This window comes from Perissodus microlepis, chromosome 16, assembly GCF_051167445.1.
Source record: "Perissodus microlepis isolate ML-2025 ecotype Zambia chromosome 16, ASM5116744v1, whole genome shotgun sequence".
Classification (NCBI taxonomy): domain Eukaryota; kingdom Metazoa; phylum Chordata; class Actinopteri; order Cichliformes; family Cichlidae; genus Perissodus; species Perissodus microlepis.
In genome coordinates this window covers 29,433,780-29,460,431 of record NC_140476.1, presented here as the reverse complement: position 1 = coordinate 29,460,431, position 26,652 = coordinate 29,433,780, and the positions used below count along the sequence as shown (strand labels likewise).

The 26,652-nt window shown below is 41.7% G+C and overlaps 1 protein-coding gene across 1 annotated transcript in view; it reads right to left on the bottom strand.

Moving 5' to 3' along the window:
- The window catches only part of arhgap20 (Rho GTPase activating protein 20), a 31,938-nt gene extending 15,227 nt beyond the window's left edge, over window positions 1–16,711 (bottom strand). Inside the window, exons 1-9 of the mRNA XM_084907628.1 lie at window positions 16,399–16,711; window positions 13,767–13,852; window positions 6,213–6,389; window positions 4,934–5,083; window positions 4,344–4,385; window positions 3,997–4,081; window positions 3,762–3,839; window positions 3,460–3,526; window positions 1,613–1,822 (exon numbers count right to left, since the gene is read on the bottom strand). Coding sequence (XP_084763754.1) covers window positions 1,613–1,822; window positions 3,460–3,526; window positions 3,762–3,839; window positions 3,997–4,081; window positions 4,344–4,385; window positions 4,934–5,083; window positions 6,213–6,389; window positions 13,767–13,852; window positions 16,399–16,491 — 988 coding nt within the window. The 5' untranslated portion in view covers window positions 16,492–16,711. The remainder of the gene's footprint in view (window positions 1–1,612; window positions 1,823–3,459; window positions 3,527–3,761; window positions 3,840–3,996; window positions 4,082–4,343; window positions 4,386–4,933; window positions 5,084–6,212; window positions 6,390–13,766; window positions 13,853–16,398) is intronic.
- Between the last annotated feature and the right edge of the window lie 9,941 nt (window positions 16,712–26,652).

Sequence of the window (26,652 nt, the reverse complement as noted above, 5' to 3'; positions counted from 1 at the left end):
TAAGCATGACAAATTATGCAAATTAGGCGATGACGTCATTTAGCGACTTCTAGCGACTTTTAGGACAACCAATAGCGATTTTCCTTACTGAGGAGTTGGCAACACTGGGCTCTACTGAACTGTAGGGAATGAATGCTTTGACAAGCAGACTTTAAGCCACTTCCAGGGGTGGACATGCCAGTATTGGTTCATATTGTAATGGGAACATAGAAAATCTCTTCTTGCAGTTGAATGCACAACAATACCTGTTTTTATATAGGTCTAGTACAAAATCTTAGCTCATTTTTCAAGTGCTAGCAGACTGATACAGCATAGATCCGTGTTGCTGTGTGCAGTGGTTCTTTATCCACGTTCAGCCTCACTCTCTGTTGCTGCCATGAGCCACCTCAAAGGCTTTTTGTCCAGTTACAGTATCTCCCCAGTAGACTGGCACAAACTGGACATGAAGCATGTTGGGGAACAACTGGAGGAGTTTTATTTGTCATACACCCGCTAGTTGTTAAACATGTACAATTTCCTGTGTGATTGTTTGAGAATAAATGGCTGAAATGAGGCTTTTGTCGTGGCTACAAGCCAGTAAACACATATTCATTAGCTTTCTGGTTGGGCGTGAGCAATTAGGCATGTATGGTGGCGGGGCTGTTATGGAGAGATTACGTAAGACCCTGTTGTGCCTGAAGCAAAGGAATCTGAGGCAAAGCTTGCGGTTGGCAAACTGGAGCCTACTTGACTGGAAAACACACATTTTTTTCTCCTCGGCTTCTTCCCGCCACTAAACCTCATCATGTCCTTTTTCCATCCTGGTCTCCGTACCCGCAGTTCATCCTCACTCCTGTCCACCGTCATGTTGTTTTTCTTCCTCCTAATTTATCCGTACCTCTCCGCTTTAAGGTCCAAGTTTCAGTCTTTTGGTCTGCAAATCCTTTCTCTCTCTGCCATAGTCGTCTGTTTCTTTTTCCTTCACCTCTACTGACCTTCCACACTTACTCAATAGCTGTGTCATCTCTTTCTACTTTCCATCTTCCTATTCCCACATTTATCCGGTCCTTCTGGGGTTTCTTCCTCTTTGTCTGTCCGATGTTTTTCTTATTTTGACACCGCGTCTGTTCCAACCCCTGCTGTAACCCACCGCTCCATTAAAATGCTCTTCCCACCGTCGATGACACTTTTTTCCCCTTCTTGTCCACCTGCTGATTCAAACTGAGGACTAACAAACACGACGGTAACCTCAAAGACGAGCACAAACATACTGAAACGTTTTATATAAGTGGAACTCGCTCTGGGAAGTACTTTCAGTTCTGTATTAATACTTCTGTATCCTCATATTTCCTCTTGTGGTTTCACAGAGAGTTAGATTTATGGATGGATTCTTCACAGTGACCAACCATGTACTCAGAAAACCTAAGCTGCCACGGTAATGACAAAAACAACAATGTTTACTTCTCTCACTTCATGAATCTTCCGTGGTGCATGAAGGGCCATCATCAGAATGCTACCGTTTTAAACCCCAAACGATTAACTTTAAATACTTAATGGTGGATGTAATTTTAATACCTACTACTACTAAACACAACCAAAATACCAGACACATACTGACTATGAAATCCCTTACCTAAAAGTTGAGTCTGCCCAAGGACAGCCTTGTTGGGTTTCAGTATAAATTGGCACTGCGTGTCTGGAGGGAGACACTGGTCCAACAGAAGAACCCCTGGGCAGTCTGTGGGACTCAGCACATCCTTCCCTCCTCCTCCTCCAAGTCCTCCACAATTGCTCCCACCGTCTCGAATGTGGCTCATCTTGATGCTGAAGGGAAACTCGTGGCCTGAATGAAAGGTCAAAGTCCAGAGTTTAGCGCTGGAGGGCCTGGTGTGTGCAGTCTGTGCACCTCACATGATGCTTTAAAAAAAAAGGGGCATATACAGCATTGCATTTTGCAACACAGCGTCATAAATTCTGTGTTTGCGTGTCAGGAATTCTGTGTGGACTACAAAACAAAAGATTATGGTAACACAAAAAACCCACAAGAAAACCACGTCCTCTGAAATGTTCCCAGATGGTGAGTTTTGAACCACTGATGCATGCATAGAAGTGAGAAGTGGAGAGTTTTTTCTAAATACTCATTGAGGAAGAGACGCTGTGTTTCTAGATGTCAGTAGGTTTTGTTATTCACCACATCCTACATCATTACCCAACTGTTGAACTACTTCTTTTAAGGGTGCCTTTAAAAGGGAAATATTTTAAGGTAATCAAATTCAGCCATATCTATTCTGTGTCCCCGATGTGACTGGAGACCCATAAAAACACAAGAAAGAGACTGTCTCCTTGTTCCTTTTCTCCGCAGATCAGAAAGTGTGTGTCTTTGAATGAGGCGCTCAGATTTGCAGCTGGTTGTGACATCAAAACTAGATAAGCACATACCCCAGCTGGTCAGCAGATCTGCCAAAATAGGACAGTGAGCCATTGTTATTTCCTAGCTAGAGCAGCTTCTCCAAACTCAAGGGCCAAACTGTTTGTTCTACGAGCACAACGTGCCAGCAAGTGTTAACAAATTACGCAGCTAATGATATCAGAAGGCTGAGGGAGAATAGGAAATTATGGGAACCAGTAAACAAAAGACTGTGTGTCAGTTACTGCGTTTTTTATGTTTTCTTTTGTTCTCTGGTCCTTACTGACCTCAGATTGCTTTTTTTGTCTCCATTTTTACTCTGCTTACTTCTTCCCTTCTCTGTACTGAATTTTAAAACCCATGAAATCCCAGCAGGGTCCCTCTTGTTTCTGTGCTTTTCATTTTCTGCTGTCAGACAACACCGTGCCTATGAAGTAGCACGCGCAAACCATGTTCCAAGCTTCCCCTCTGCACTGATAAAAACCTGATTTTATAAAATCATGATACACGCACGGAGGCCTACGCTGTGCAATGATTTGGCCTCATTTAGATCTAAAATGATCACTTAAAGCAGAGGTGTCCAACTCCAGGCCTCAAGCGCACGTGTCCTGCAGGTTTTAGATCTCACCCTGGGTCAACACACCTGAAGAAAATTAGTTCATTACCAGGCCTCTGGAGAACTTCAAGACATCTTGAAGGATAATTTAGCCATTTAAATCAGCTGTGTTGGATCAAGGGCACATCTAAAACCTGCAGGACACCGGCCCTCGAGGCCTGGAGTTGGACATCCCTGACTTAGAGAGAAAGACAGAAGCAAAATCATGGCTGCATCTGATATATGAATGGATTACTGTGCCAATTGGCTGCTGCAGTCATTCATTCACAGAGTTGTTGGATTTAAAAACGCAGATAAAACTGCGGGGTCTTCATGAAGGCTGAAATAAAGTTCTGTTTCATAACCAATTCGAGGTACCTGTGAGACTTACATAAACTCATTAAAAAGGGGTATAATGTGACTGCTTTAAGCTATTTTTTATTATTTTGTTTTATACAGTGATGTCAATAGGGCTCACCGATAAGTGGATATGGAGGGTCATCCTTAATGGAGCTCACCCACAGCCGGTGGTCTTTAACGCAACCCTAAGAAGAGAAAAAGAGAATCGCGTTTAATGAGATTGCAAAAAGAAACCCCTTTAGTAAAAACTGCTCTGACACCACTTCAGCCATCAGGTTTTGCACTGTTTCATAGAGCTTGTGAATCCCAAAAGGTCCATTACTGAGAGCCTCGAGAGAGCTTTGTAGCATCGCACGACAAAGTTTAATATCTAGCGATCATCAATCACTGGATCCTGAACACAGGCCTTTGGTTACTTACTGATATGCCGAACTGCAGCAGAGCCATGCGGATGACTTCAGTGGCGCTGTCTGTGTTGCTGACCGCAAGCGTCTTGGCCTGGTGGAAACATTTTTGGGTAAACATCACGGAAATATGTAGATGTTTGTGTGATCCGTAAGTTATAGTGGTGCTAGAGATGTTATTAATTACCCAAATAGCTGTTTTTGTGCTGACAGAGGCAATAAAAACTCACGGGGGATGAAGGGAAACTTACATATGCACAGTTTCCAATATCCTTTGCGAAGATTTTCAGAGGAATGGTCTTTGGGTCGTCCTTCTCTTTTCCCTCACTTATCCGACTGAGTTTGGTGGAAAACAGGGAATGGGAAGGAGGTCAGTGTTATAGTGAGAATATTGTTTTAGAATAACACTTTTGTATAAGTTTATGAATTTGTCTGTTAATACAAAACATTCATGCTGTGGAGGCTTCAGCTTAATCATTTTATTCTTTAAAATCAAATCCTTTCTGGCCCGTAGAGGGGAATCTGATTTGCAAGGAAGAACTTTAAGCTAAACAAAGCATTCGGGCCAAAGAAAAAGAACCTTTAATCAATATGTTACCTGTTGACGAGCGCCAGCCACTTGTCCTTAGTCTCTTCAGAGCTGAAATGAAATCAGTGATGTTATAAAACACAATCAGAGGGAAAGTAACTGTCGCTCTTGCTTTGTTATGTAACTCCCGCCGTTAAAAACCAGACTTCCCCCTGGAGCCATGGCTGGATTCCTCTTGATGGAAAATATAATGGGTGTGTTTGTGAATGGGTACACAGGCGTAGATGCTGCTAAGGCAGGTGCAAATATACGGCGCTGAATACATCTGTACGTGCTGCATGTTTGTGCCTGTGTGTGGTTGCTCGCTCTATTTTTACTGAGAACAGCTTTATGACTGAAAGCTGCCTTTGTGCTTAAGCTTTTTATGGATTTTGCGGTGGGGTTCTCTACTATACTGTACATCTGCACCTCAGTACATTGCGTACTCTTCCAGAAATATTCAGGAGTAAGCGGTTAACGGGCTGGCAATGAATACTTTAGAGGAAATTGAGTTACCTCAAGCTTCTCCTGTTTGATCGAATCAAGATAATTTGAAAAAACACGGCTACATTTCACCTTCTAGGAATTCCTATTCTTGAATGTGAACAATTTGTACATACCTGAAGGTGGCTACACAGTTACAGGTGGGCCAGCCCAACACGAAGCTCCTCTCGGGGTTCGTGCTTCCTTCGCACACTTCCTCCATGCAGTTAGCCGTCCACATCTCGCAAACCCGGACCTGAGCCTTCACCTTGAAATGAGTAGGAGACCTGCAAACAAGCAAAACAGCATGCTATATTACAGTATTTTGTGATAAATGTGATAAATGGTCATATCTATCAACTTTCAAGGCATTCCACAAGGAACTTTTTGGGCTCTCATTAAGTGTGGAATCGGACTTAGTTTTCTTTAAATAACTGATGTCCATAAACCTCCTGTGGCATATGGCAATCTAAAAAAACCACTTAATATAGAAGCAAAATATTAAAAGATTCAGCTATTCTCAGACGTTAAACACAGGCATGCTCAGTAGACATGTATTTATGTGCCACAGCATCTGTAATTATCGAGGGAGATGATCCAAATGCATACATTTGGCAAACAAACACATACTCTCTGCTTTATGGATATAAAGGCGCACGCACACAGACACACACACCACTCAACTTTTAAAAATTTCCCCTCCTCCCTCTTGCTATCGCTATCTTTCAAACACATACACACCAACACACATTCCTCTAACTCACCCTGGGTTCAGCCACAATGTATTAAAGCCAATTATAGCATACACTCTCTCCGCTGAGAGGGTCAGCTCCGCCCACTGGCACATGACTCCCAGGACAGACCGCAGCCATCCTGCTGTGTCTGCACTGAGGGGTTTGTGTGTACAGTAAGTACATACTGTAAGTGTGCAGAGCTTGTGTGTTTATGTGTATGTGTGAGTGTGTGTGTGTGTGTTTGTGTGGACCTCAAAATTGTCTATGTGCTCTTTGCTTTCTATATTTGAATGTGCTTGTGTTGTGTAGTTTGTGGGTGGGAAGCCCCATACTTTAGGCCCAAGGCGAGCCAGTTTGGCTTTGATCTGAGCCAGGCTTCATATGGATTTAATTGGCTGGGAAATAATTATATGCTGGGGGAAAAAATGAGGGACAGAGTAGTAAAAGAAGCAGGAGAGTATGTAAAGAGAGACAGGGGGAAACTCCATCCTTCACAAATTTTCTTTTGCTATGACCAGCAGAGAAACAACTAGGAACAATGAAATGTTGCACGGCCGCTTTTTGTTCATATTTTTCCCTGTTTATGTCACTCTGTCTCTATTTCCTGTTCCGCCCCCTCTCACGCTCACAACCACGTATAAACATCTCCCTGTCATTTCACAAAACACTGAAAAAAACTTACTTGGCCTTGGTGACGAGCAGGGTGTCTGTGAAGAGGAAAAGGTGTCTCTCCTGGATCTGCAAGCCGGTCTTTAGCTGTGTTTGGGCGTGACCCAGGAACAGACGGCCTGGACACTCAGCCAGGAAGGCCTGGACTAGAGGACAAGTCTCTGGGCTTACTGGCGTCAAGCAGCTTTCCCTGGGGGGACAAAACCGAGACAACGCAGACACAAGGAATGATTTACACTATTGATCCCCAAAGGAGAAATTTGTGGTTTGGAGTATGTGGAAGCATGCACTGAAACAACAGGTTTGGAAACACAGTTGGACTGAATTTCTCTTTGCTTCGCTCAACAGCTATTGCAAAATTGCCACAGAGCTCCTGAATAGCTCACAGAAGCTGCCGAGTGACAAGAATAAAAAAGAGTGAAGAAACATTGTGAGCTTGAAACTCCTAAAAAGTGAGCAAAGCAGTTGTAATCCACTGTGAGGATAGAAAGAGGAGATTTAAGTAACTGGTCTGAGCAAGACACTTAAGAAAGTGTGCACCTTTCTTACTAATGGATCCAAATCAGGCTCCCCCAGCCCCTGAGATACCTACCACCATCACGAAACTCAAAATGAAAGACTATTAGCTTAGAAGGATGCAATTCAAACACTACCTCCCTTTAATTTGGATTACCACCAGGAAGACGTTAAGGCATAAAATTTCTGCCTGGCATTGTATGAGGAAACTAGCTCCATCCTGGTAAACACTGAGGAAGCTATTACGACTTTAAGGTTGGGAGCCAATGCTTTGCGGTTTTGAAACAAAACCCATGGTATAGCTAAATCTGAACAACCTTGAACGTTATGTATTATATTGGCCACAAGACTACGACTTTATTTCCACACACATTTGGTTTGGTGGAGTAATACTTTATTCTTTATTCCTGCATGTTTTCTTGTGGAGGGTTTTTTTCCTCCAAACTTATACAGAATGTGAAACAACCAGGAATCGTGTAAGTGAAAGCAGGAATCCCACGTAGCATGTGAGCCAAGCTGTGAAAAGGCTTAGCCAACCCTCCAAATAGCTCCAAACTTGAGCATTCCTCCTCATTTTTCTCCTCATTCCGACTCTTATTCCCAATGCACGTAATCTAACTAATACAAAAAAAGACAAGATTATAGTTTTAGAACATCAGGGAAATTGTTTGGCTACAAAAATAAATTATGTTACATAAGATATTTGGAAAAACCTGTTAAAAGATCATCATTTTTGTTTTTTAAGATTCGCCACAGAGATAACTCGGGGGATTTAAAACCGTCTGAAAACGCCGCAGAGAAAAAGCTGGACACTTCTGTCATTTTGTTTTCATAAAACCGCTTAATGTCAATATTATGTCTCACTGATGGACAGATGTTAACAGAAGGGCTATTTTTTAAGATGAGACAAAATCATTTTTTAGAGGAAGAGGAAATCATTTGAGAGCTCCATCCCTTCCTGTTTATTTGGAGGTGGCTGATAAAAGACCCAAATATCCACTTACAAACACATTTGAAATCTTTCTCCGCTTTTCTTAGTCTCTTTCATGTAAACAGACGTGTGCAAACACAAACACATACACTCTAATGCATGCACACGCCCTCTTCTTAGGATAGTTTCTCACCCCCGATGCCTACCAGGACACATGCAAGGACACACTTTTCTGCTGCAAAAATCTGAGAAAGAACCAATATTTGGAAGCCAGGGAAGATGAATCTCTGATTCGCCAAAGTCCTTCCAGCTACAGCATAAGCGGTTACGTAATTAATTAACAAAAACCAGACGGCCACGCTAGAGTGCTTTCATATTATTTCTCTTTGTGTGTCATCCAAAAATAAATTCAAATGTGGGCTCAGTAAATGAATTTAGCCAGCAGAGCATCAGTGATTCAGTGGAAGATGTTGGCCTGCAGAACCAGGATCCAGGACGACTACACGGGCACACTCACAGCTTAAAAATAAATACTTTCTATGTGACGCAGTTTCATTTCTTTTGTCTATTTACCCTTACCCTCCAGTCATATAACCAATGCATTTCTTTCTTTGCATCGCCCTCATATCACAAATATAAATTCTCCAAAGCACAGCTGATAGCTGGCGCTTATTAAATCTTTCAAGATGGCACCATAACGTAATGTCGCACACCCCTAAAACAGAGAGGGACACCGAAATGTAGTTGAGAAATGCTTCTGTCAGAAGAGCCCACACACACACACACACACACACACACACACACACACACACACACACACAGATCAACATGGACAATAACACCTTCCTGTAAAGCCTCTTTCACATCTCACTTCCCCACAAAAAGGGCAACATCTTCCGTATTCACCGCACATCCCTTCCTCCTAAATGTTAGAGTGACAGCTGAATCGGACGGATGAACAGCTAATGGCTCCAATGTGCATCGTGTGATGTTGATAAATTGAGCGTCCACCCCGCCCGCGCATACATGGCCACCTTTGTTCAGACACGGCTCCGTGAGGAGAACTGTTGACTTTCTAAAACACGATATGGGAGGGGGGAGCGGGAGTTGTACAATGAGCTGCACAACGCCGCATACTAATGTCCCCGCATGAATATTTAAGCAGGAGCGGGAAACATTTCTGCATAAAAGTCTTATAAGCATAAATCACCCAGTCTGACAGTCACAAGTGAGTTTCATTTACACAGCAAAAACTGACAGATTTGTGAAAAAATGGCTCCTAATCGTTAAACGCCTGATTGATGAGGAGTTGAGCGTATCGAGAAAAGAAAACGGCACCATGAAACCGAGAACTACGAAGTTATAAAGCTCGAGGGATGGAATTATAAAAAGCAAGCGTTACAGAGAATGAAGAAGACAGAATTGGTGTTCAATAAAAAGGCCAAATTTGAATCACAAAGAAAAGCATCCTCATCACTGAGCCAGACTCTGTTAACTTATTGTAACGGCCCAAATGAAAACCCAGCTGCAGAAAGAAATGGAGCTTTTTCATGTGTAAAGAAAAGCCTGTGGCTGTGGCATCTCCTCAGCCTCGTGCAGCAAAAGCACACATGCAGTCCACCAAGTATTTAAATCATGAAGGCCAGGATGAGGAAGATAAGTAAAGCCTTAGTCATGGACATGAGTATGATCCATCAGGTGTAAGTGCTACATACCCAGAGGGAAAACAGCTGGACAAACAGCTGGAACTTTCTATGCTTGTCTTGTTTGTTGCTTAGCTTTCTTTCTACTCATTGTTTCCACTTTCTTTTTACCACTTATTTCCAGTTCCAGGTATTTCCCATTGTATCGGGACCTTAGTGGAGCTAGATGCGCTGCTTTGCTTATATTGCTGTGTCTTGATGCACAGTTTAAAGTCTCCCCAGCTGTCAAACAGTCAGCCTAGACAGAACAGACTGACTCCCTCAGGGCAGAAATGACACACACTTATATAACTCTGTCCATCTGCTCAGCTTTGATAATAACCCTGACAAGAGCTCTGAGTGTCATTTATGTGTCTCTGTGCATCATCTGTGTCATTAATTTGTCTGCAGCTAATTTGTCTTTGGTGGCAAATCTGCTTTTCCTGTATTAAGTCAACACATGGCGAGAAGAAGCAAATAAATGGAAATATGTTCAGAGCAAACTTTCAGCCTCGCTCTTATTTCTCATGAAACGTGTAAATTCTGACAGGGAATAAAAATAAAGATAGGATGAAAGAGCAAAGGCAGAGATGTCCGTGTTTCCTCTTTCACCACCTTAAAGGGGAAGCCCAAGCCACAAGAAATTAAAGGGGGAAGAAATCGAAAGGAAAATAATGTAAGAAGCTAAATATTTTATTCATTTTGTGACCGTTCATTAAATTTCAGCACAGTTCAGCAGTCTTCAGTCAAAGCTAGTTTCTTCTTTTGTCTCCTCTGCTCTGCGCAAAGTGAAACAGAGAGCAGAGGAGAGACTAGTGAAGTGCAGATAACGTTATTTAATTTGGAGACCCCCTTCCCCCAACTACAAGAGATGTCACCCGTTGAACCTTTGCATATGTTTCTGTACGAGGAGGGTTGAATCACCAACAGCCTGACCTCTTTGTCCCAGATAAAAGATCTTCAGACAAGCAACAATTGGCATCTCTGTGCACGAAGCAGTGAAAAGAGACCGTCTGTTAACAAGCGGATTTGGGAAGACATCATTTTTGCATAAACACACTCCACTCCGCACCATCGCCCGAATCACAGTGGAAGCATTTGTTTATCGTGGCATAAAAAACCCAGAAAGCTGCAGTAAGACTGGCAATAAAGAGATTACTCACTTCATTACTCACACATTTCTGAATTACATTCCTACTATAGTTGTAACTAGGTCAGGAGCTTTGATAGGTGCCTTTTTCCTTCTACAGAACAACTCCTTAACCTTCCTAAAACCTGAAAAGGGGACTATTTTGCATCTTTCTATTGCTAATTAGACCCCTAAAAGGATGGGAAACCCAAAACCAAAAGCTAAAAAAGGCTAAAAAAGCTCTACAGATTTGAAGGAAACTGAACAGCCAGGCAACATCTGATTCAGCTACATTATAATAACCATTAACAATAACTCACTAACAACTCACTACTGCACATAAAACAATTAAAACTTGACCTTTTTATGCTCTGCGTGCATCAGATAGGTTCATAGGCAAAATATAATGTTAGTTCATCCTGACACCAGTGCCCTGATATAGACGAGGAAGCACACACACACACACACACACACACACACACACACACACACACAGGGATGAGGTCAGAATCAGGAGCTAGAATTGCCTAGGGGCTGTCAGCCATGATATCCTTAACAGAGCTCATTATTACAACCAGGAAATTATTTTTGCATGATGTGCAAGTGGGTATGTGTTCTTGAATTTGTCATTTTGAGATCCAGATGTCAACAACCAGGAAAAAAACTGAAAACTGAGATGTTTTTAATTTTTTTTACATTTCTAAAAGTCATTACTCAGGAATAAGATTAGATTTAAGATTAAGTAAAGAGCTGTGTGGTTGTCACATTTATGTGTGCGTGTGTGTTGCGGTGACACTGTGGCTGACAGCACGTGAAAGTGTGAGGTCAGGAAGGGTCCATGTGTATAGATTTCATTGCCTGAAGGTTGAAGGAGACCCTTAATCCCCCGCACTGTAGTTGGGAGGCAAAGGGATGACGTTATACTTCGAGATGAAGTGTGAGAGTTTGTGCACGGAGGTGATGTAAATGGCTGCGCTAAAGGTCCAGAGACCCTTCCGGTGCCTCTTAGGGCTGATGGGAAACACAGGCAAGGACGCATCTCAGGGACAGAGGGGAGGGAAAGAAGAAAAAAGACACACTTCAAACAATGGAAACTTCACCATGCCAATTTTTTTTAATCCTTCGTTTTGTTTTTTGTTTTTTTCCCCGGTACCTCAGAACTCAGTTTCATTGTAGCACTGTTATTTTAAAAAGTGAACGGGAGCCAAAACTCAGCGCTGTTCACTGACTGCACGAGTCATGAGCAGAGAAAAAAAGGGGGGAAAAAGTTCAGAGATGAGACAAAAAAACAAAACAGAAACTCAAATCAAAGCCTGAGGTGTGTTTCACTTTGTAGCTGCTTTAGCTGCTCCGCACTGTTTAATATTTAAACCTGTTTTTTTTTTTCAGCTGTTCTCAATACTGAAAAATGAACTGACTGTGAGTGAGTAACAGCTTCATGAACAAGATGAAAATGCCAGACCAACAGGACACTCAGCAAGTCAGTGCTATTCTCAGAGAGGAGCTCTTTAGCATAAAGTTAAAGACTTGACAATAAATCCTAGCCTATAAGGGCAAGAAGTTATCAAATAGAACAAAAAAGCTGCTTGCTTACAATAAAAATTTGTGCAAGGAGAGTTTGTAACAGCAGTAGAGCCTTTTTAAAGAACACAGCAGTGATACAATGATGTGCAACCTACTGCCAAGACCTGCTGGCACATGGATATACCCATTCTAACTGCTTTAATTGGGGCTCCGGGGTTTTATAACAGCCTGCATGTGGTTTGCAAATCTTAACAACAACAAATATGCATTCATAATAAAAAGTGCCCAGTTAATAAAGAAAGAAAGAAAGAAAAGCACCTGCTGCATGAAAGTCACATCAGCCTTTACCTACTCTCAGTCATCTAAGCACTCTGCTGGTAGCACCCCTGCACACACATATCCGGACCTTAATAACTACTTCACACACTCACTGACATGTTAGGTTCTGACCCCAGCTGACCTCCACCGGCCTCTAAGCCTCCTGATGTGAGGTCAGGGGTTAAGGGTGACAGCTGAGAGCGTCAGGTCAGCTCACACACACACACACACACACACACACACACACACACACACACACACACACACACACACACACACACACACACACACACACACACAGGTCAGACTTGGACAGACTCTCAGGCAGCCTCTGTTTGTCTTTCACTCAATAAATGGTCTCATGGTGTCTCACTCTGCATCCAAACAGAGCATCTAAGTTGTCTTTCTAACTCTGTTTAGCACATATGCACACACAGACACACACAGACCCTACAACAACACTGGCCTATTTAAGATTTTGTCTAAATCGTGAAGATTTACCCCCCCATCCTGATCTCCATAAAAGCTGCCAACAACAATTCTCTATAATGTAATGCTGGCAGTGGGAAGGCATCAGGTTTATTCACCAGGCACTCGCTTGTAGGTGAAATCATGACGACATGAAAACTTTCTAAAGCCTCAAAGTGTTTTGAAAAGCCAGCCTGCCTCAAAGTGTTTTTTCCTCTAAAAACCCCAAAAAGCTGGCACTGGCAGAAAATTAAACAGAGTGCATAACAGAAACAAAGTTTCTAGTAAACAAATACCCTTCCTGGAGGGTTTGTAATAGCTTATTTCCGAAACTGTTGAAAGAGGATGAAGGGATTTGTGAGATACGAGGGTGATGAAAAGCCCGATAGTTCTGATGGAAGTGAGGATTTAAAAGCCCTCGATGAATGAGTCAGAAAGGCCTGGCAGTCTTAATTCTGATGTCTGAGGACACTGAATGTGACAGAAAAGGGGAGAGATATCTGAATCTAAGTGATGAAATTAGACACTTTAATGTGTGTCTGAAATACTAAACACCTCAGACCTGGAACCAAAGGCTTCCACTTTTGCTCATCAGAGGCATATATTTTCTAATCAGTGATTTTTATCTCAGCCTCGTAGCTATACTTTCTTTCTTGTCTAGACCCCTGCATATCACCTCATCAAACCCACAGGTAAGTACTTTCTAGGAAGTTTGTGAGTCAGTGCAAATATCCATCAAAATGCATGAAGTCTGCAAACATGAGCAACTAGAAAAGTTATGTTTAAGCAATCTAGAAAGTCTGTACGTGCAAAAAATAACAGGTTACTGGGCAAAGAAAGTAGGAAAATGATTTTTTCAATACATTAAATTCAGTTTATAAAGCCTTTATAAAGCATGCATGCTATGGTCAATAGTTTATGAAGAAAAAGGGGAGAAACATGGCACACAGTGGTGACAGCACCTCAGCAGCTTGCAGCTGTATGTGTGTTTGCTGATACCTGGACGTGCTTCTTGATCTGGTGAGTGCTTTGCTGATGACGAGTGAAGGAGCTGACTGTCGTCTCTGCGCCAGGGTCTTCATCTTCTGCACAGTCAGAGAGAGAGAGGTGAGAGACGTGGGTCAGAGACATTACTTTGCGTCACTGTTTTCGGTTTGGTACAACACGCAATGGTTACAGAGACGGAAGGCAAAGTACACAGTCAGCACTGCTCTGAGCTGGCTGTTTAGCTGTGGTCGATGCAGGAAATACAGGACATACAGAGAAGGGAAGAAAGCGACTAAAGAAATAGGAGAAGTGACGGCAGTTAAAAAGGAGGGAAAAGAGGAAACGAGCGAGATGGAGGCAGACAGAAAAATAAGTGACAGTGAGACAGAAAAGATGGCCGGAGCTGGGAAATATATCATCGTCGTGTGATGTTTATGATGGTTCACATATTTCCACTGTGGCACGATAAATGGTGCGCTCACTCACAGAAGTATGACAGGCATCTTTATGTCCGCCACAGCTATTTCATTTAAACCTAAGGCATGCCAAAACCTTGTTAGCTCACAATACCTCCCCCTCCTCCTCCCCCACGACGTACACTACAGTGATTCAATCAGAGGAAGGCAAGAAATAATTAAAGTAGCGACCCAAATTAAATAAGACTCGGCTTCCTGGAATCTTTTTGGAGTTACTTAAGGGTGACATTCCTCTCTTAACAAACTCCTGTTAGTAATAGAGGTCAGAGTTGCTACAGCCCAGCCCAACATGCTGTGAGTTATTGGACATTTGGAAAAAAGAAAGAAGCAGCAGCTTCAATGTGCTTATTTTCTTTTTTTTTAAAAAGGAACAATAATTCACAGTGACACGTCTTGCCTGAGATGAATATCTGACACCTACAAATTAGTTGAATTGACTTTTGTGGAAACCCTTTAAATCTGGTTGGGTTTTTCCATTAATTTTGTGTAAGTTTGATAATTCAGCTCGTTTCCACACAGATTTTCAAACGCACCAGCGACGTTGGTGACAGGTGTCATCTTGTTGTTCTGCCGTGGTGACTGACACGAGGCAGGACACCCTGAAGCCTCAAGTCTTAAATTATGCAGTCTGTGTGCTAAAGCCAAAGAGGAAGTCTGGACTGTAAAGCTGCAGGACAAGTACACATTATGTACCTGTCATGCCTGTCACGTACAATTCAAGAAAGCACATTCTCACAGAAATATCCGAGAGGAAAAAACAAGTCCTACTCAAAGAGATGCATGTGGAAACTCTATTTTCATGAGCATTTTCTCACTCGGTGAGGCTCTGGCTGACAGATTGCATTTCTCACAACTTCCTAAGGCTGAGCAGAGCCCAGTGTGTTGCAGACAGGCCAAAGAGCAGCAATTGCTCAGAGAAGGGAAAGAGAAAGGAGGGGTTGGGGTGGGCTACAGCAACATCATTTGTAAATCCATAACACTATATTTCACTATAAAATTCCAGGCCTGGAAAGTGGTGAAATACTTAGAAAACACCAGTGTACTGTGCAGAAGTAACTAGTGGAGATCATATGAGTACATATTATATTTGCCAACCATCACGCACATCCTGTTAACCTATGGTCAACTTTTCTAACCCAGTTGTTGCTTTCAGGAGGCATTTCGGCACTTTTATGTTCACACTTAGCGCTCGCATCCTCCCATGCTGAAAGCTGCAGTTACTTGCTTTAAACAGGCGTGAGGAGGGGGCGCTACGCGTTCGTTCAGCAGCCGCTGGGAATCGCCTGCTCTATCAGCGACGAAGATCTGGAGGGAAATATTTACATGAAATAATTGTAATGCATAGCCCTCGATTTACAGCACAGGCGGTAATGTGGAATGACACGCAAAATTGTGTTTATTTTCCCCTCTTCTGTTTAAATACGCTATGCTCTCAGTGAAGAGAAGCCACGCAACTAACCGAAGCGCAACATCCATGCCCGTGTTGCCTGTGAAATTAACAAATAATCGCTCTTTATATTTTTTTCTGTTGTTTGGCTTCAGCGATACTTTCTGCACTCAGCATGAAAAAACAAAGTAATGACCTGTTTTGTTTTTCAAGAGTTTTTCTTGGGTAAAAAGTTCAACTTTTTATAGAATAATAATAATAATAATAATATATCACAAGTTGGAAAAAATGACCAGAATCCAGTCCTCTCGTTTTGCTTTTCTTTTTTCCACACTTAAGATTACACTATTCCACGTGCACAGGGTGGATCCACACAAGTCTTCAAGGACAAACCTTGATCAAGCCTGTGAAAAACTGTGATCACATAAACGCTCATACTATGTACAATCACAATGACAATGGACGAGGAACAGTCAAGCGTCTTAATTCAGATCCTCTAGACGTGATGCGCAGCACACAGATGAGGGTTGAAAGACTGATTTTTAAAAATACATTTAAAAAAGACACATATCAGAAAATAACACAATGAAGCCAACAAGCCAGGAACAGAAACGTGCGTTCGGTCTTTTAACTCACTCTTTCAGATACTGCTCTGTGTCTTACATCTCATACTGTCATTCAAAAGTAAAAGAAGACCCACAACAAGCGCACCCGATGCGCAAAAACGCGCACACATGAACAGAAAGTGCGCCTAGATAACGTTACAATACTTCAGATGTACCTTTTTGCTGTCGGGAAGCGCCTTGCTCTCTCCCGTCAGAGAGTCGGACCTGTTCTGTCCCATGGTCCCCTGCTGCGGTGACATGATTTCCATCAAGGCTGTATAAATCCACGGGTCCGAGCGCACCCACGGTATATTCCCATGATACGTAAGTAAGTCCAAAAGTTTATCCGGCGGAGAAGAGAGAGCGAGCCAGAAACGAATCCATGATGGAGAGGTCTGATCTGAAGTATGAAAGGAGGTGAGACTGCTCTCTTCTGTCTGTGTGTCTCTCTCTGAGCGCTGTTTGCTCTGAGCGCAGCGGTTACGGTGTACTTCAGCTCACTCTGAACTTCAAAGTTAAAGACAATGAGGTACACAGCTTCCGCCTGTGCTTTTCAAAATAAAGTCACTTTTCAGCCCATCCAAAGATATCACGAGACATTTTTATAAATCAAAAACAAAACTATAACATATATAAATACAAGTTGATATAAAAATAACAACAGCAGTGGTGAATGGTGAATATTGCAGTGTTTGTTCAAATTAGAAATTCAAAAAGTGAGCGTAGACTAGTTGGAGAACAGCTCGATGTCTGTGGAGAGCAAACAGCTTCCGGAAGCCTGAAAGTGGTTTAATAAATTCCAAAGCAGAGGCGGACTGCCCGCTGGGAGTACCGGGATATTTCCCGGCAGCTAAAGGGTCATTTGGCCTACCGTCAACAGTCAGCTCGACTGTAAAATAAACAAGTAAGATTCTCAGTGGGTTCTCAGAATCCACACATCAAGCCACACTCTGCTCTGGCAGATAAACTCTGGAAGCAGTGCGCACAAGACGCGCACAAGGGCGCACGTGCAGAGTCCAGACAAGGCAGGCAACATTTGATAATATTTCAGCTCCCTAAAGTAAACGATTGTCACAAGGAAAAGCAAAGAGTAAAAAGCAATTCGTTCATTTTCAGGAAACATGTGCGAGCAATTTTGTGTAATACTTCAATCTAAGATAGTTAAACTTACTTTGTGTCTCGCTCTGTGAAAAGGTGTCTAAATAATGACTTTTTTTTGGCACAGTTATGCTTACAGACTCCACTTTCCTATAGAAACAAGACAAATGCAATAAACATTAAACATTAAAATATGAATATAACTGGTCTGAGAGGCCTGGAACAGAATCAGAAGAGTAGCCTGAATAATTGTTTCAGTCCACTGGTGACTCCAACATCACTGATGACTGGTTGATGTAAAAGGAACAAATTTGTGGCAGAAGCAAGTATGCATTTATGAGAGAGGGTGGATGTCAGTGACAACACTGAAAACACTATGATGGCACCAGGACGCTAAAAATTATGATTATGTAAATTATTGCTTGCAATGTCCCTTCCACAGACACATGTCAGTAAAAACAAAATAAAAGAATCTTGTTTCAAGCATTTGAATTGACTTCAGTGCAGTTTTTGTATTGCAACAAAAACTGATGTCAAATGAAGACTTTCTATCTAATTATTATAAGTTGTTCATATGAGTGCCAAATTTGGCCCTTTTATTTTGAAGACTGCCCGTCATGGCCTAATCTTCATGTTTTGACCCAGCTCTGTTGCTAAAATCATGCTTTAGTTTCACTCTTAAACCCCCCGTGTATATATGCATGTGAGTGTGTTTTCATTTGAAGCACCCTCCGTGTTTTCTTTGGCAGTTGGTGCCATATAGAGGCCGCCTGTTTCTGCAGTACAGTAATGCAGTTTACAGAGGATCCAGTTCAGGTGTAAGAATGTACTTCCAGGGCCAATAATAATAATAACTGATGAGGAGGAATGTCCACAGTATTTTTATTTTTTTTTAACACAGGCATGACGCTTGACTCATTTGAATTTTAGCTGCAGCTACAGTAAACCTCAGTGGGATACCTTCCTCTGTGGATTGAGAGTGTTTACTTTTAAAAGTCTGAAGGCAATCAAAAAGCACCCACCACCACTGAAGCTAAACTGATTTATTGAGTCTGTGAACTGAATTTTAAGCTCTTGCACATGTCCACTGGTTTCACGGTTAGGACTTACATATACAGGAGAAACCAGGGAGTATAAAATCAACAGCAACATGAGTGTTACCTGATATAAATGATATCTGAATACATCTGTATTTTTGTGCCACTGCGGTGTGTTTCAAAGCTTTAAAAAGCGTTTGGCTCACCTGGAAGAACATGTAGGTACCAAGTCGTCTTTCTTTCTCTTCTTTGCCTTGCTGTCTATGAAATTCCAAAGCTAAAGAACAATAACGGCCCACTGTAGACCATTGTCTCTTCTGCACAAACGTAAAGGTATGCAGTGATTGTTCCATCTTATCTGTCCTGTGAAAAGTGGCATGCATCGAATGATAAGAACACATTGATAGTGTTTGACCATCCTCTTTGATCACGTCACAAGCTACGTGAGACAGCAGCCGGGGAACCTGGATTCTGTCTAGAGAAAATAGCTTGATGCACAAAAAGCTGCATTCCTTTATTCTGCCACTAAATCAATGCTTTTATTCCAGAACAGAGTGCAGCCAAGTCATATTTGTCCCTGAACCTAAACTCTATTTTTTAGGGGTTAAATGACTGCCTTTGCTTCCTGCTGTTTGGAGGGACCCAAAGCAAAAAACAAACAAAACGAAGAAAAAAAAACACCAAAAAAAAAAAGAAAGAAAAAGGAAACAAAAAGAAAAAAAGTTAGACTAAATTGAGGGTGTGTCAGAAATGTGGTTGGAAACACCAATGGTTGACCATGACTGCCTCTGCACTGCACTGCACTGTTTTTTCTTTTACCACCTAAATGTTCCACTTTAGATTGCACCAATAAAAAGTGTGCTTTGGATTTTGTTTTTGGTAACCATGGCAAAGCAATACATTTCTGCACGGTAGCTCAAAAAGCACACTTTTAATTCGTGCCAGAAATCCAAATTGGGTCACGCATCTCTGTGTCAGACGGCAGCCCCAAACTCCAACCAAGCTGAACCAAGTTTGGCCAAATGGCTTCAGGTCAGAAGAAACGACTGGGAGCTTAATCTGCTCTAGGGATTCTGTCCTGGCATGAAACACAGACCTTCAATACGTGTCCTTGAGAATTTCATCTGACGTTTTCTTTGAAGTGTGGGAAGAGGGAATGTCTCTGTCACGCCCAGGAAGCTGGGCTATTGAAAACCTGAAGGCGAGGAGAGTATTGACTTGGACAACAAACAGTAGATTCCTGAGAGAGACAGTGAGCTGGAGAGAGTCCAGGGTTTTGACAGGAGCTGTTTATGAAGGATTCATTCATGTCTTTGGAGGGTTATGGTGTTAGGCTTTCACTTTGCATTTTAAACACATAGCAGAGTGTCTATTTAAAGAGCGCACTTACAAACACACATACTCGTGTACGGGGAGGGGTTGATGACAGGCTCTAGTGGATAAACGGATAGACGGATTCAGGGACAGATAGATGTGTGTTAGATGACGGAGACACTTCAGGCAGACAGGGAGTAACTGTGACCCAAAACGGCATCCACCACCATAGCCTCGACCGCCACTGCAGCAGCAACTGTCGCTGCTGCTACTTTAAAAAGCCAGACTTCCACGTGGCCGGAATCTTTTTTGAATAATCAATTATTACTGAAAAGGAAAGTTTTCACAAAAATCTATTCAGTTATGTGAAAAACTAAGTAAAACCTTACAGCTTCTATAGGAATTAAGTAGCAGCCAAGTGCAGCAAATCAAATGCGCTCAGTTAACTGATTACCAGTAGGTGTGAGCACCTCTATAAAAGCAGAAATGTTGACAGTTTGTTGCTCTGGAACATTCAGGTGTGACTTAAAAGATTGTGCATTGCTCATAGAAATTGTAAAAACAAAAACATAAGAGCTACAGCTCAGACTCTGCAGACCTCATTTAGCATGTGAAGTGTTAAAGTTAATAATAGTACAATTAAAAAAATACTGAACAAGTATGGCTTGTTTGAAAGGGTTGCCAGCAGAAAACCTCTTCTCTCTAAACAGAACATAGTAGCACAGCTTACTGTAGGTCTGCAAAGTTGCACCTGATCAAACCAAAGGACTTCAGGAACAATGTCCTTTGGACAGACGAGAGCAAAGTGACGAATTTTGACGATAATGTGCAGCACGACGTTTGGTGAAAACCGAATACAGCATATCAGCACAGAGACCTCAAAACATATGTGGTTAAAAGGGTGATGATTTGGGTTTGTTTTGCAGCCACAGGACCTTGGGCACCTTGCAGTCGTGACTGACCATGAACTCCTCTGTATGCCAAAGTATTCTAGAGTCAAATGTGAGGCCATCTGTCCTAAAATGCTTGGCTGATACTGGGTCATGCAACACAAACACAGCAGTAAATCTACAACAGAATAGCTGAAAAAATAAGGAATCAAAGTGTTGCAATTGTCCAATCAAAGTCCCGACCTAAACCTGATTAAAACGCTGTGGTTGGACCTTAAGAGAGCTGTGCATTAATGAATACCCACAAACCTCAATGAACTGAAGCAACAATGTTAAGAACAATGGGCCAAAATTCCTCCACATTAATGTTTGAGGGACTGATAAAGAGTGATACAGAAAACACATATTTCTAATTATTAGTACTAAAGTTGGTACTATGGGCTGGCTGTAGCTCTGGAAGGAGAACAGGTTATCTATCAGTCGGAGGGTCAGTGGCTCAACCCACAGATACTCCAGTCTGTATTTCATAGTATTAGTAGTTAGGCAAGAAACGGCTTCATTTATGCAGGGAAAATGTTGTTCATGGAACAAGAATAAATGTTGCCAGGACACTGGATTCAAACCATTTAAACCAAACCAAACCCAGCATTTTCCATAAGGCATGTTTCTTTGTTACAACACTCTTGGTGTTTGGCCTTTCTGTGTTCCTGCTAATATGTATATTAAGTGTTTGAAAAAGAAAATTGTGCTCTCTTTTTTCAGATGAGGACAGGCACGAAGAATTTAAAACCCCTAACTCTATTCTGATTAAACCTTTATGGGGGAATTCCTAATATTTTTATAGTGAAAGCTCATCTACAGCTGAAAGTGAAATCTAGTTTTCATTTCCATTGTTTGGGTTTTCCCATACTGAGCCCATCATCTGTTTACTCCTATGGGATTTAACCATCCAGTCTTTAAAGCCTCTGAGACCAATATCAGGATTAGTTTCAGAGAAAGAGAAGGCAAGAAATTTTAGCATCTCTCTTTGCCATAGTCAGCGTGTCTCTGTGTCTCTCGGTTTGTCTAAACACTGTGGCGTGGGGAGGCCGAGGCATATCAGACCTCGGAGACATGTGGAGGAGACAGACGGAGGCGGCCTGGGCGAAACAGACTGTGACAAAGCCTGCGGTGAGAGAGTGAGTCAGGTGGAGGAGAGCGAAGAAAGACGTCTAAACAATATTGTGTTGGAGATGGAAATTGTGGGTTAGCTGGCAACTGTTTCTAACAGATCTGTCTCAAGTGGTGCGCCATTTTCAGGGCTGGTTTTAAGCTTTTTAAATTACATAACAGTCAGGTCTCAATCACGTTAAGGCCACTTTAAAGCAGACTATGCCCCACAAGTTGTATACCAAAATGCTGTTTGTTTTCTTTGTTTCAGGCCAAACTGAGAACTTCCTTTGGTTTTCTATTTGCCTGTTTACTAGATAAAAGACAGGGTTTTTTAATCATAGCACTTTCACATTACGGCACAAAATTATCTGGTTTATACGACAGTATATAGTATATATATATCCAGCCTATAATCCTGGAGAAATTGTTCTAAAAGTTACTTATGCTTTCTATAATTATCTTGGGTGTTGTGGTTCATACGTCACATTTCTTCCCTTTTGGAGTAAAGCTGTTATTCTCAGTTCTGCCACATGTGTATGTTCAAGGGCTCTACCAGAGTAAAATTCAAAGTAACTGACCTTGATGTAGATCCTCAGTTCACACTCCATCCACTGTCTTAAACATATTGTTTCAGCTCTCGGATTGGCTGCCTCTTGCAAATGAAAGGTTGGTCCAGCAGGTGGGTGGAGCTGCCAAGTTTACAACCTGAAGCCTAATATTTTGTTGGTCCCCCTTTTACTGCCAGAACAGCCCCGACCCATCGAGACATGGACTCCACTAGGCCCCTGAAGGCATGCTGTGTGTATCAGACTAGGCCACCTTCTCCCATTGTTCTGTGCTCCAGTTCTGATGCTCACTTTTCTATTGTTGGTGCTTTTGGCAATGGACAGGGGTCAGGATGAGCACCCTGACTGATCTGCAGCTATGCATCCCTACATGCAATTGAACCCTTTGTCAAACATGCTCCAATCCTTATACGTGCCTGTTTTTCCTGCTTCCAACACACCAACTTTAAGAATAAAATGTTCATTTGCTTCCTAAAACATCCCACCAACCAACAGGTGTCTTGATAAGAGAATAAGATTTATTCATGTCACCTGTCAGTAGTCAAAATGCTATCTCTGATCGGTGTACAGCTTCAAAAACAGAAGTTGCTCAACTTTATTTATACGTTATTACATACATTCCCTGTGTAGGCACCTCTTAAACTGTTTTTCCCCTTCTAAAGGCACATTCATGTAAAAATCTACATGCTGCTAATGGAGAGATGCCAAACCCATTGTTTTTGTAACAGTGACAATAAAGATCTATTCTGTTCTATTCTACTCTATTCTTTATTAATGAAAAGAGGAAGAGTTTAACTAATCTAGTAGAAGTATGGTGAGTGCTGTAGAGAGACTGTGGAAGCAGCCATTTATAAAAAATTTTTAGCCTCACTCCCTTTAAGCCAGCTTTCTTCTTACTGGCGGCTCTTTGCAAACAGAGGGTCTAAGGACTGCCTCTCCAACTTGTAAAGCTGTTTTCAGTACATTAAAAAAGGTCAAACAATCCATTTTGTTGCCCTGTCCTGGGAACAAGCATAAAACTCTGAGACAGAAAGCAAAAACAACCCAAAAAACAATTTCAATTGATTGTTGAAACAAGGAGGATGTGTGAAAATGCATTTTTTAATGGCCATTTTGAATTGTGTGAAACCTCCTGTTGTCTAAAACTTTGCTGTCTGAGAAAAACAGACAGACAGACAGACAGACTGTCATTCACTCAGTGAGAGATACTGAGACTGAAATCAGAGAAACAGACGGTCTAAGCCTGGCTGCTGGCCTGCTACATCTGCTCTCTAGTTAGGGGCGCGCGCGCACACACACACACACACACACACACACACACACACACACACACACACACCCTCCTGCCTTCAGACCCTCTAGCCCTTGTAATCTGATTAGCACAGTATCCCTACAGCGTGAAAGATGCTACTGACGCACTGAAGGTTTGTGCTTTATAGTTGTTGTGATGGACTCTCTGTCACTATGTCACTCGCTTACTTTGCAGTGTGCATTGCATCCAGTATCTTAACAATACGAAATATATCAAGCTAAACTCAGATCCAGAACAAAGAAGCCATTTAGAATACATTCATTACGCTTTAATTTTTATAGTTTTATATAAATAAAATTCTCATAGTACTGTTTTTTTCAATTTCCTATAGTCTCCCAATGTGTATAAAAGACTTTAAAAATGTTTTGATGAGGAAAATATGAACCGTATGAAACAGCAAGCGCAACAATTCCGTGTGATTTTCCGCAATTTGGACTCATTTAGCTTTTGAGAGTTGGCTCATAATAAGGGATTCCTTTTTCCTGCGTATATGGGAGAGTGTGCACGTTTTGCTTACATGTGTTTACGCGTGCTCGCCCACAGACATCTTAAGGATGCAGCAACACGGGTTAGGTTATTTAATCAGAACTCAAAAAATGTTGTGCGTGGTGCAGATTCAACCACACCACGTTTCTGTGTTACAGAGCCAGAGATCCTCTGTGCACTAGCGCTGTGGATCAGCCAATGTGGTACTGGGATGTTGTGGCACACGTGCGCCTATCCCTGGATATCCCCCGTTTCTATAAAATCAAGTATTAAGGGGCACTACCTATGTGCACCTGTGTCTTAAAGTCAGCTAATTTAAGTAAGTTGGCTTCATCACATTCCTCCAAACTTAGAAAAGGCGCGTGTGTTCCTCTTTTAAACGTCTCCAGGGTGTGAGTGACATTCTCTAGTGTGAGCTATTCGAGGTATGCAGCTGTTTCAGATGAAGCCTACCTGAAAATTTGCACGTCGCGTTTCACCCCACCCATCTGCTGCTCCTAGCATCTCGAAAATTCTCGCTCTGGAGAACGCAAACTATAGCCTCAAAACGCTGGTGAAGTTTTAAAACCCGCTTTTTATTGAATGATGGATAAAATCGGAACGGATTACAGCACGCATTGTGCTGTCAGAGGCGCACACAGAACTGCTTTTATAGGTACCGAGTCTCCAGCATCGCCGATATCAATACCGACACTGATGTGTTTTTAACGTATAGAGGTAGCTCATGTAGGGGACAGCAGAGTGCCATAATTTATGAGGTGAATCATTCTGAACACATTTTAATGACTATTAAATCACAGTGATTTTTATGTCCACAATAATGAGTTAACACAAGAAATACACCTTTCAGCTTTTCATGTATTTGAGAAATAAAAAAACTGTCGTTTTTGTGTGTCTGTCTCTAAAGCATCACTGGTCAGTGCCTGTTGTATAAATGTGACAGGGGCTATAAAAACGCAGATGTGTCGATCAGTGCAAAAAGGTTCAGACACTTTTCATTGTGAATGATTGAGTTATATTTGTTCATTAAAGAAATAAAATAATTTAACACAATTTGTGGATGACATGCTAAAATTAGAGGATAAAAAAATATGATTGTGTCCTATTGTGCTGGTATAGCTCTGATACCAATACCTGCATGGATATTGATGGATATTTGGATCAATCCACACGCCTCTAATTCACTGTTCTCTTCAGTTTTATGTGCTTTACACATTATTTTTTCAATTAAATTGCAGCTTCAGGATACCACCTGTAGGCAGTGAATGATCAGTTTTGGCTAAAATGCCAAAGGAGGCTAAAAATCACCTTTTTCCAGATGTTTATAGCACTGTTTAATTTGAGTGTTTTACATACTTGCAGCATCAGGCACCAGCAGAACCTTTCCACAGGCTTCTCCAAAGTAGGAGAGTTGTGCACATTCACGCCCGCGGTCTGGGTCAAAGATTAAATATTTATAAATTATACTGAACTTGGAGAACTTTTGATCCTCACTTGAGACAGCCTGTCCTCTGCACACATTTCACAGTGTAATATAAAAATGTCTGATAGTTATACTGAAGCTTCCAAAGTGTTGATTAATCCATAGAGTGGAAAACCGTACTGTTCTTATTATTCCAGGATCGCTGCAAATTCATGGTCTGCACAGTTTGATGCACACCAGTAATACAACCAATAACACTTTAATCATACATGTTTAATAAAAATATTAGCTCTATCAATTACTGCTCTTCCACTCTTAAAGTAATGAAACCATTGCACTTACTCAGCAGTCTGTTTCGGAAGCACATACTGGAGCTACAGGCTCAGATCCCTGCAGGCTGACCCTCACGACCCCATCCACTGAGCAATGACATCTTCAAACAAAGGTAATCTTTTAACTGCACTTTGCAGCCATATTCTTCCATAAACAGTGAAAAAAAATGCTTCAGTGTAAAATCCATATCTGATTCTTTTCTTTCTCAGTCAAGAAGAGGAAAAGGAGTTACTTCAGAATTGTTGATACAATATATCACGAAGCTGCCAAGAAATGTTGCATCTATTTTTGGCAGTTTCTGACTGTAATGTTTTGAAACTTTGTCATCTAAACGACACGGGAAACATCACTTCAACATGTCTTTTTTTAGTATTTTTTTAGGGAAAAATGTAGTAACAAATCCCTCTGGGAAATGACTATGACGGGTATGCGCAGAGGTCACCCTTAAATCAGCTGAGCAGCATATTTTCCCAAAGTAAACACGATCACGTTTGACCCGTTTGCACAGCAACACAAAGAAAGGATAATGTACAATCAAAGACAGCAGATAAGATTCTGGATAATTTCTAAAATGTGAACTGTTTAAGTAAAAAAGTGGTCATGTTTACCCCCGTAAGTTATGGCACTCCCAAAATATGAGAGCCTAAAGCAAGAATTGCACTCAAGCAGTTTGACCTTGGTGCAGAGGATCAGCTGGCCAGAGATAATGTGCATGAGATTATTCAGTGCACGACTTTTTCAGGTTGCTGCACGTTTTCTTAAAACCTGTATATGACGAGCGGATTGCCAGTAAAGAGCAAGCAGAACAACTTTTTGGGC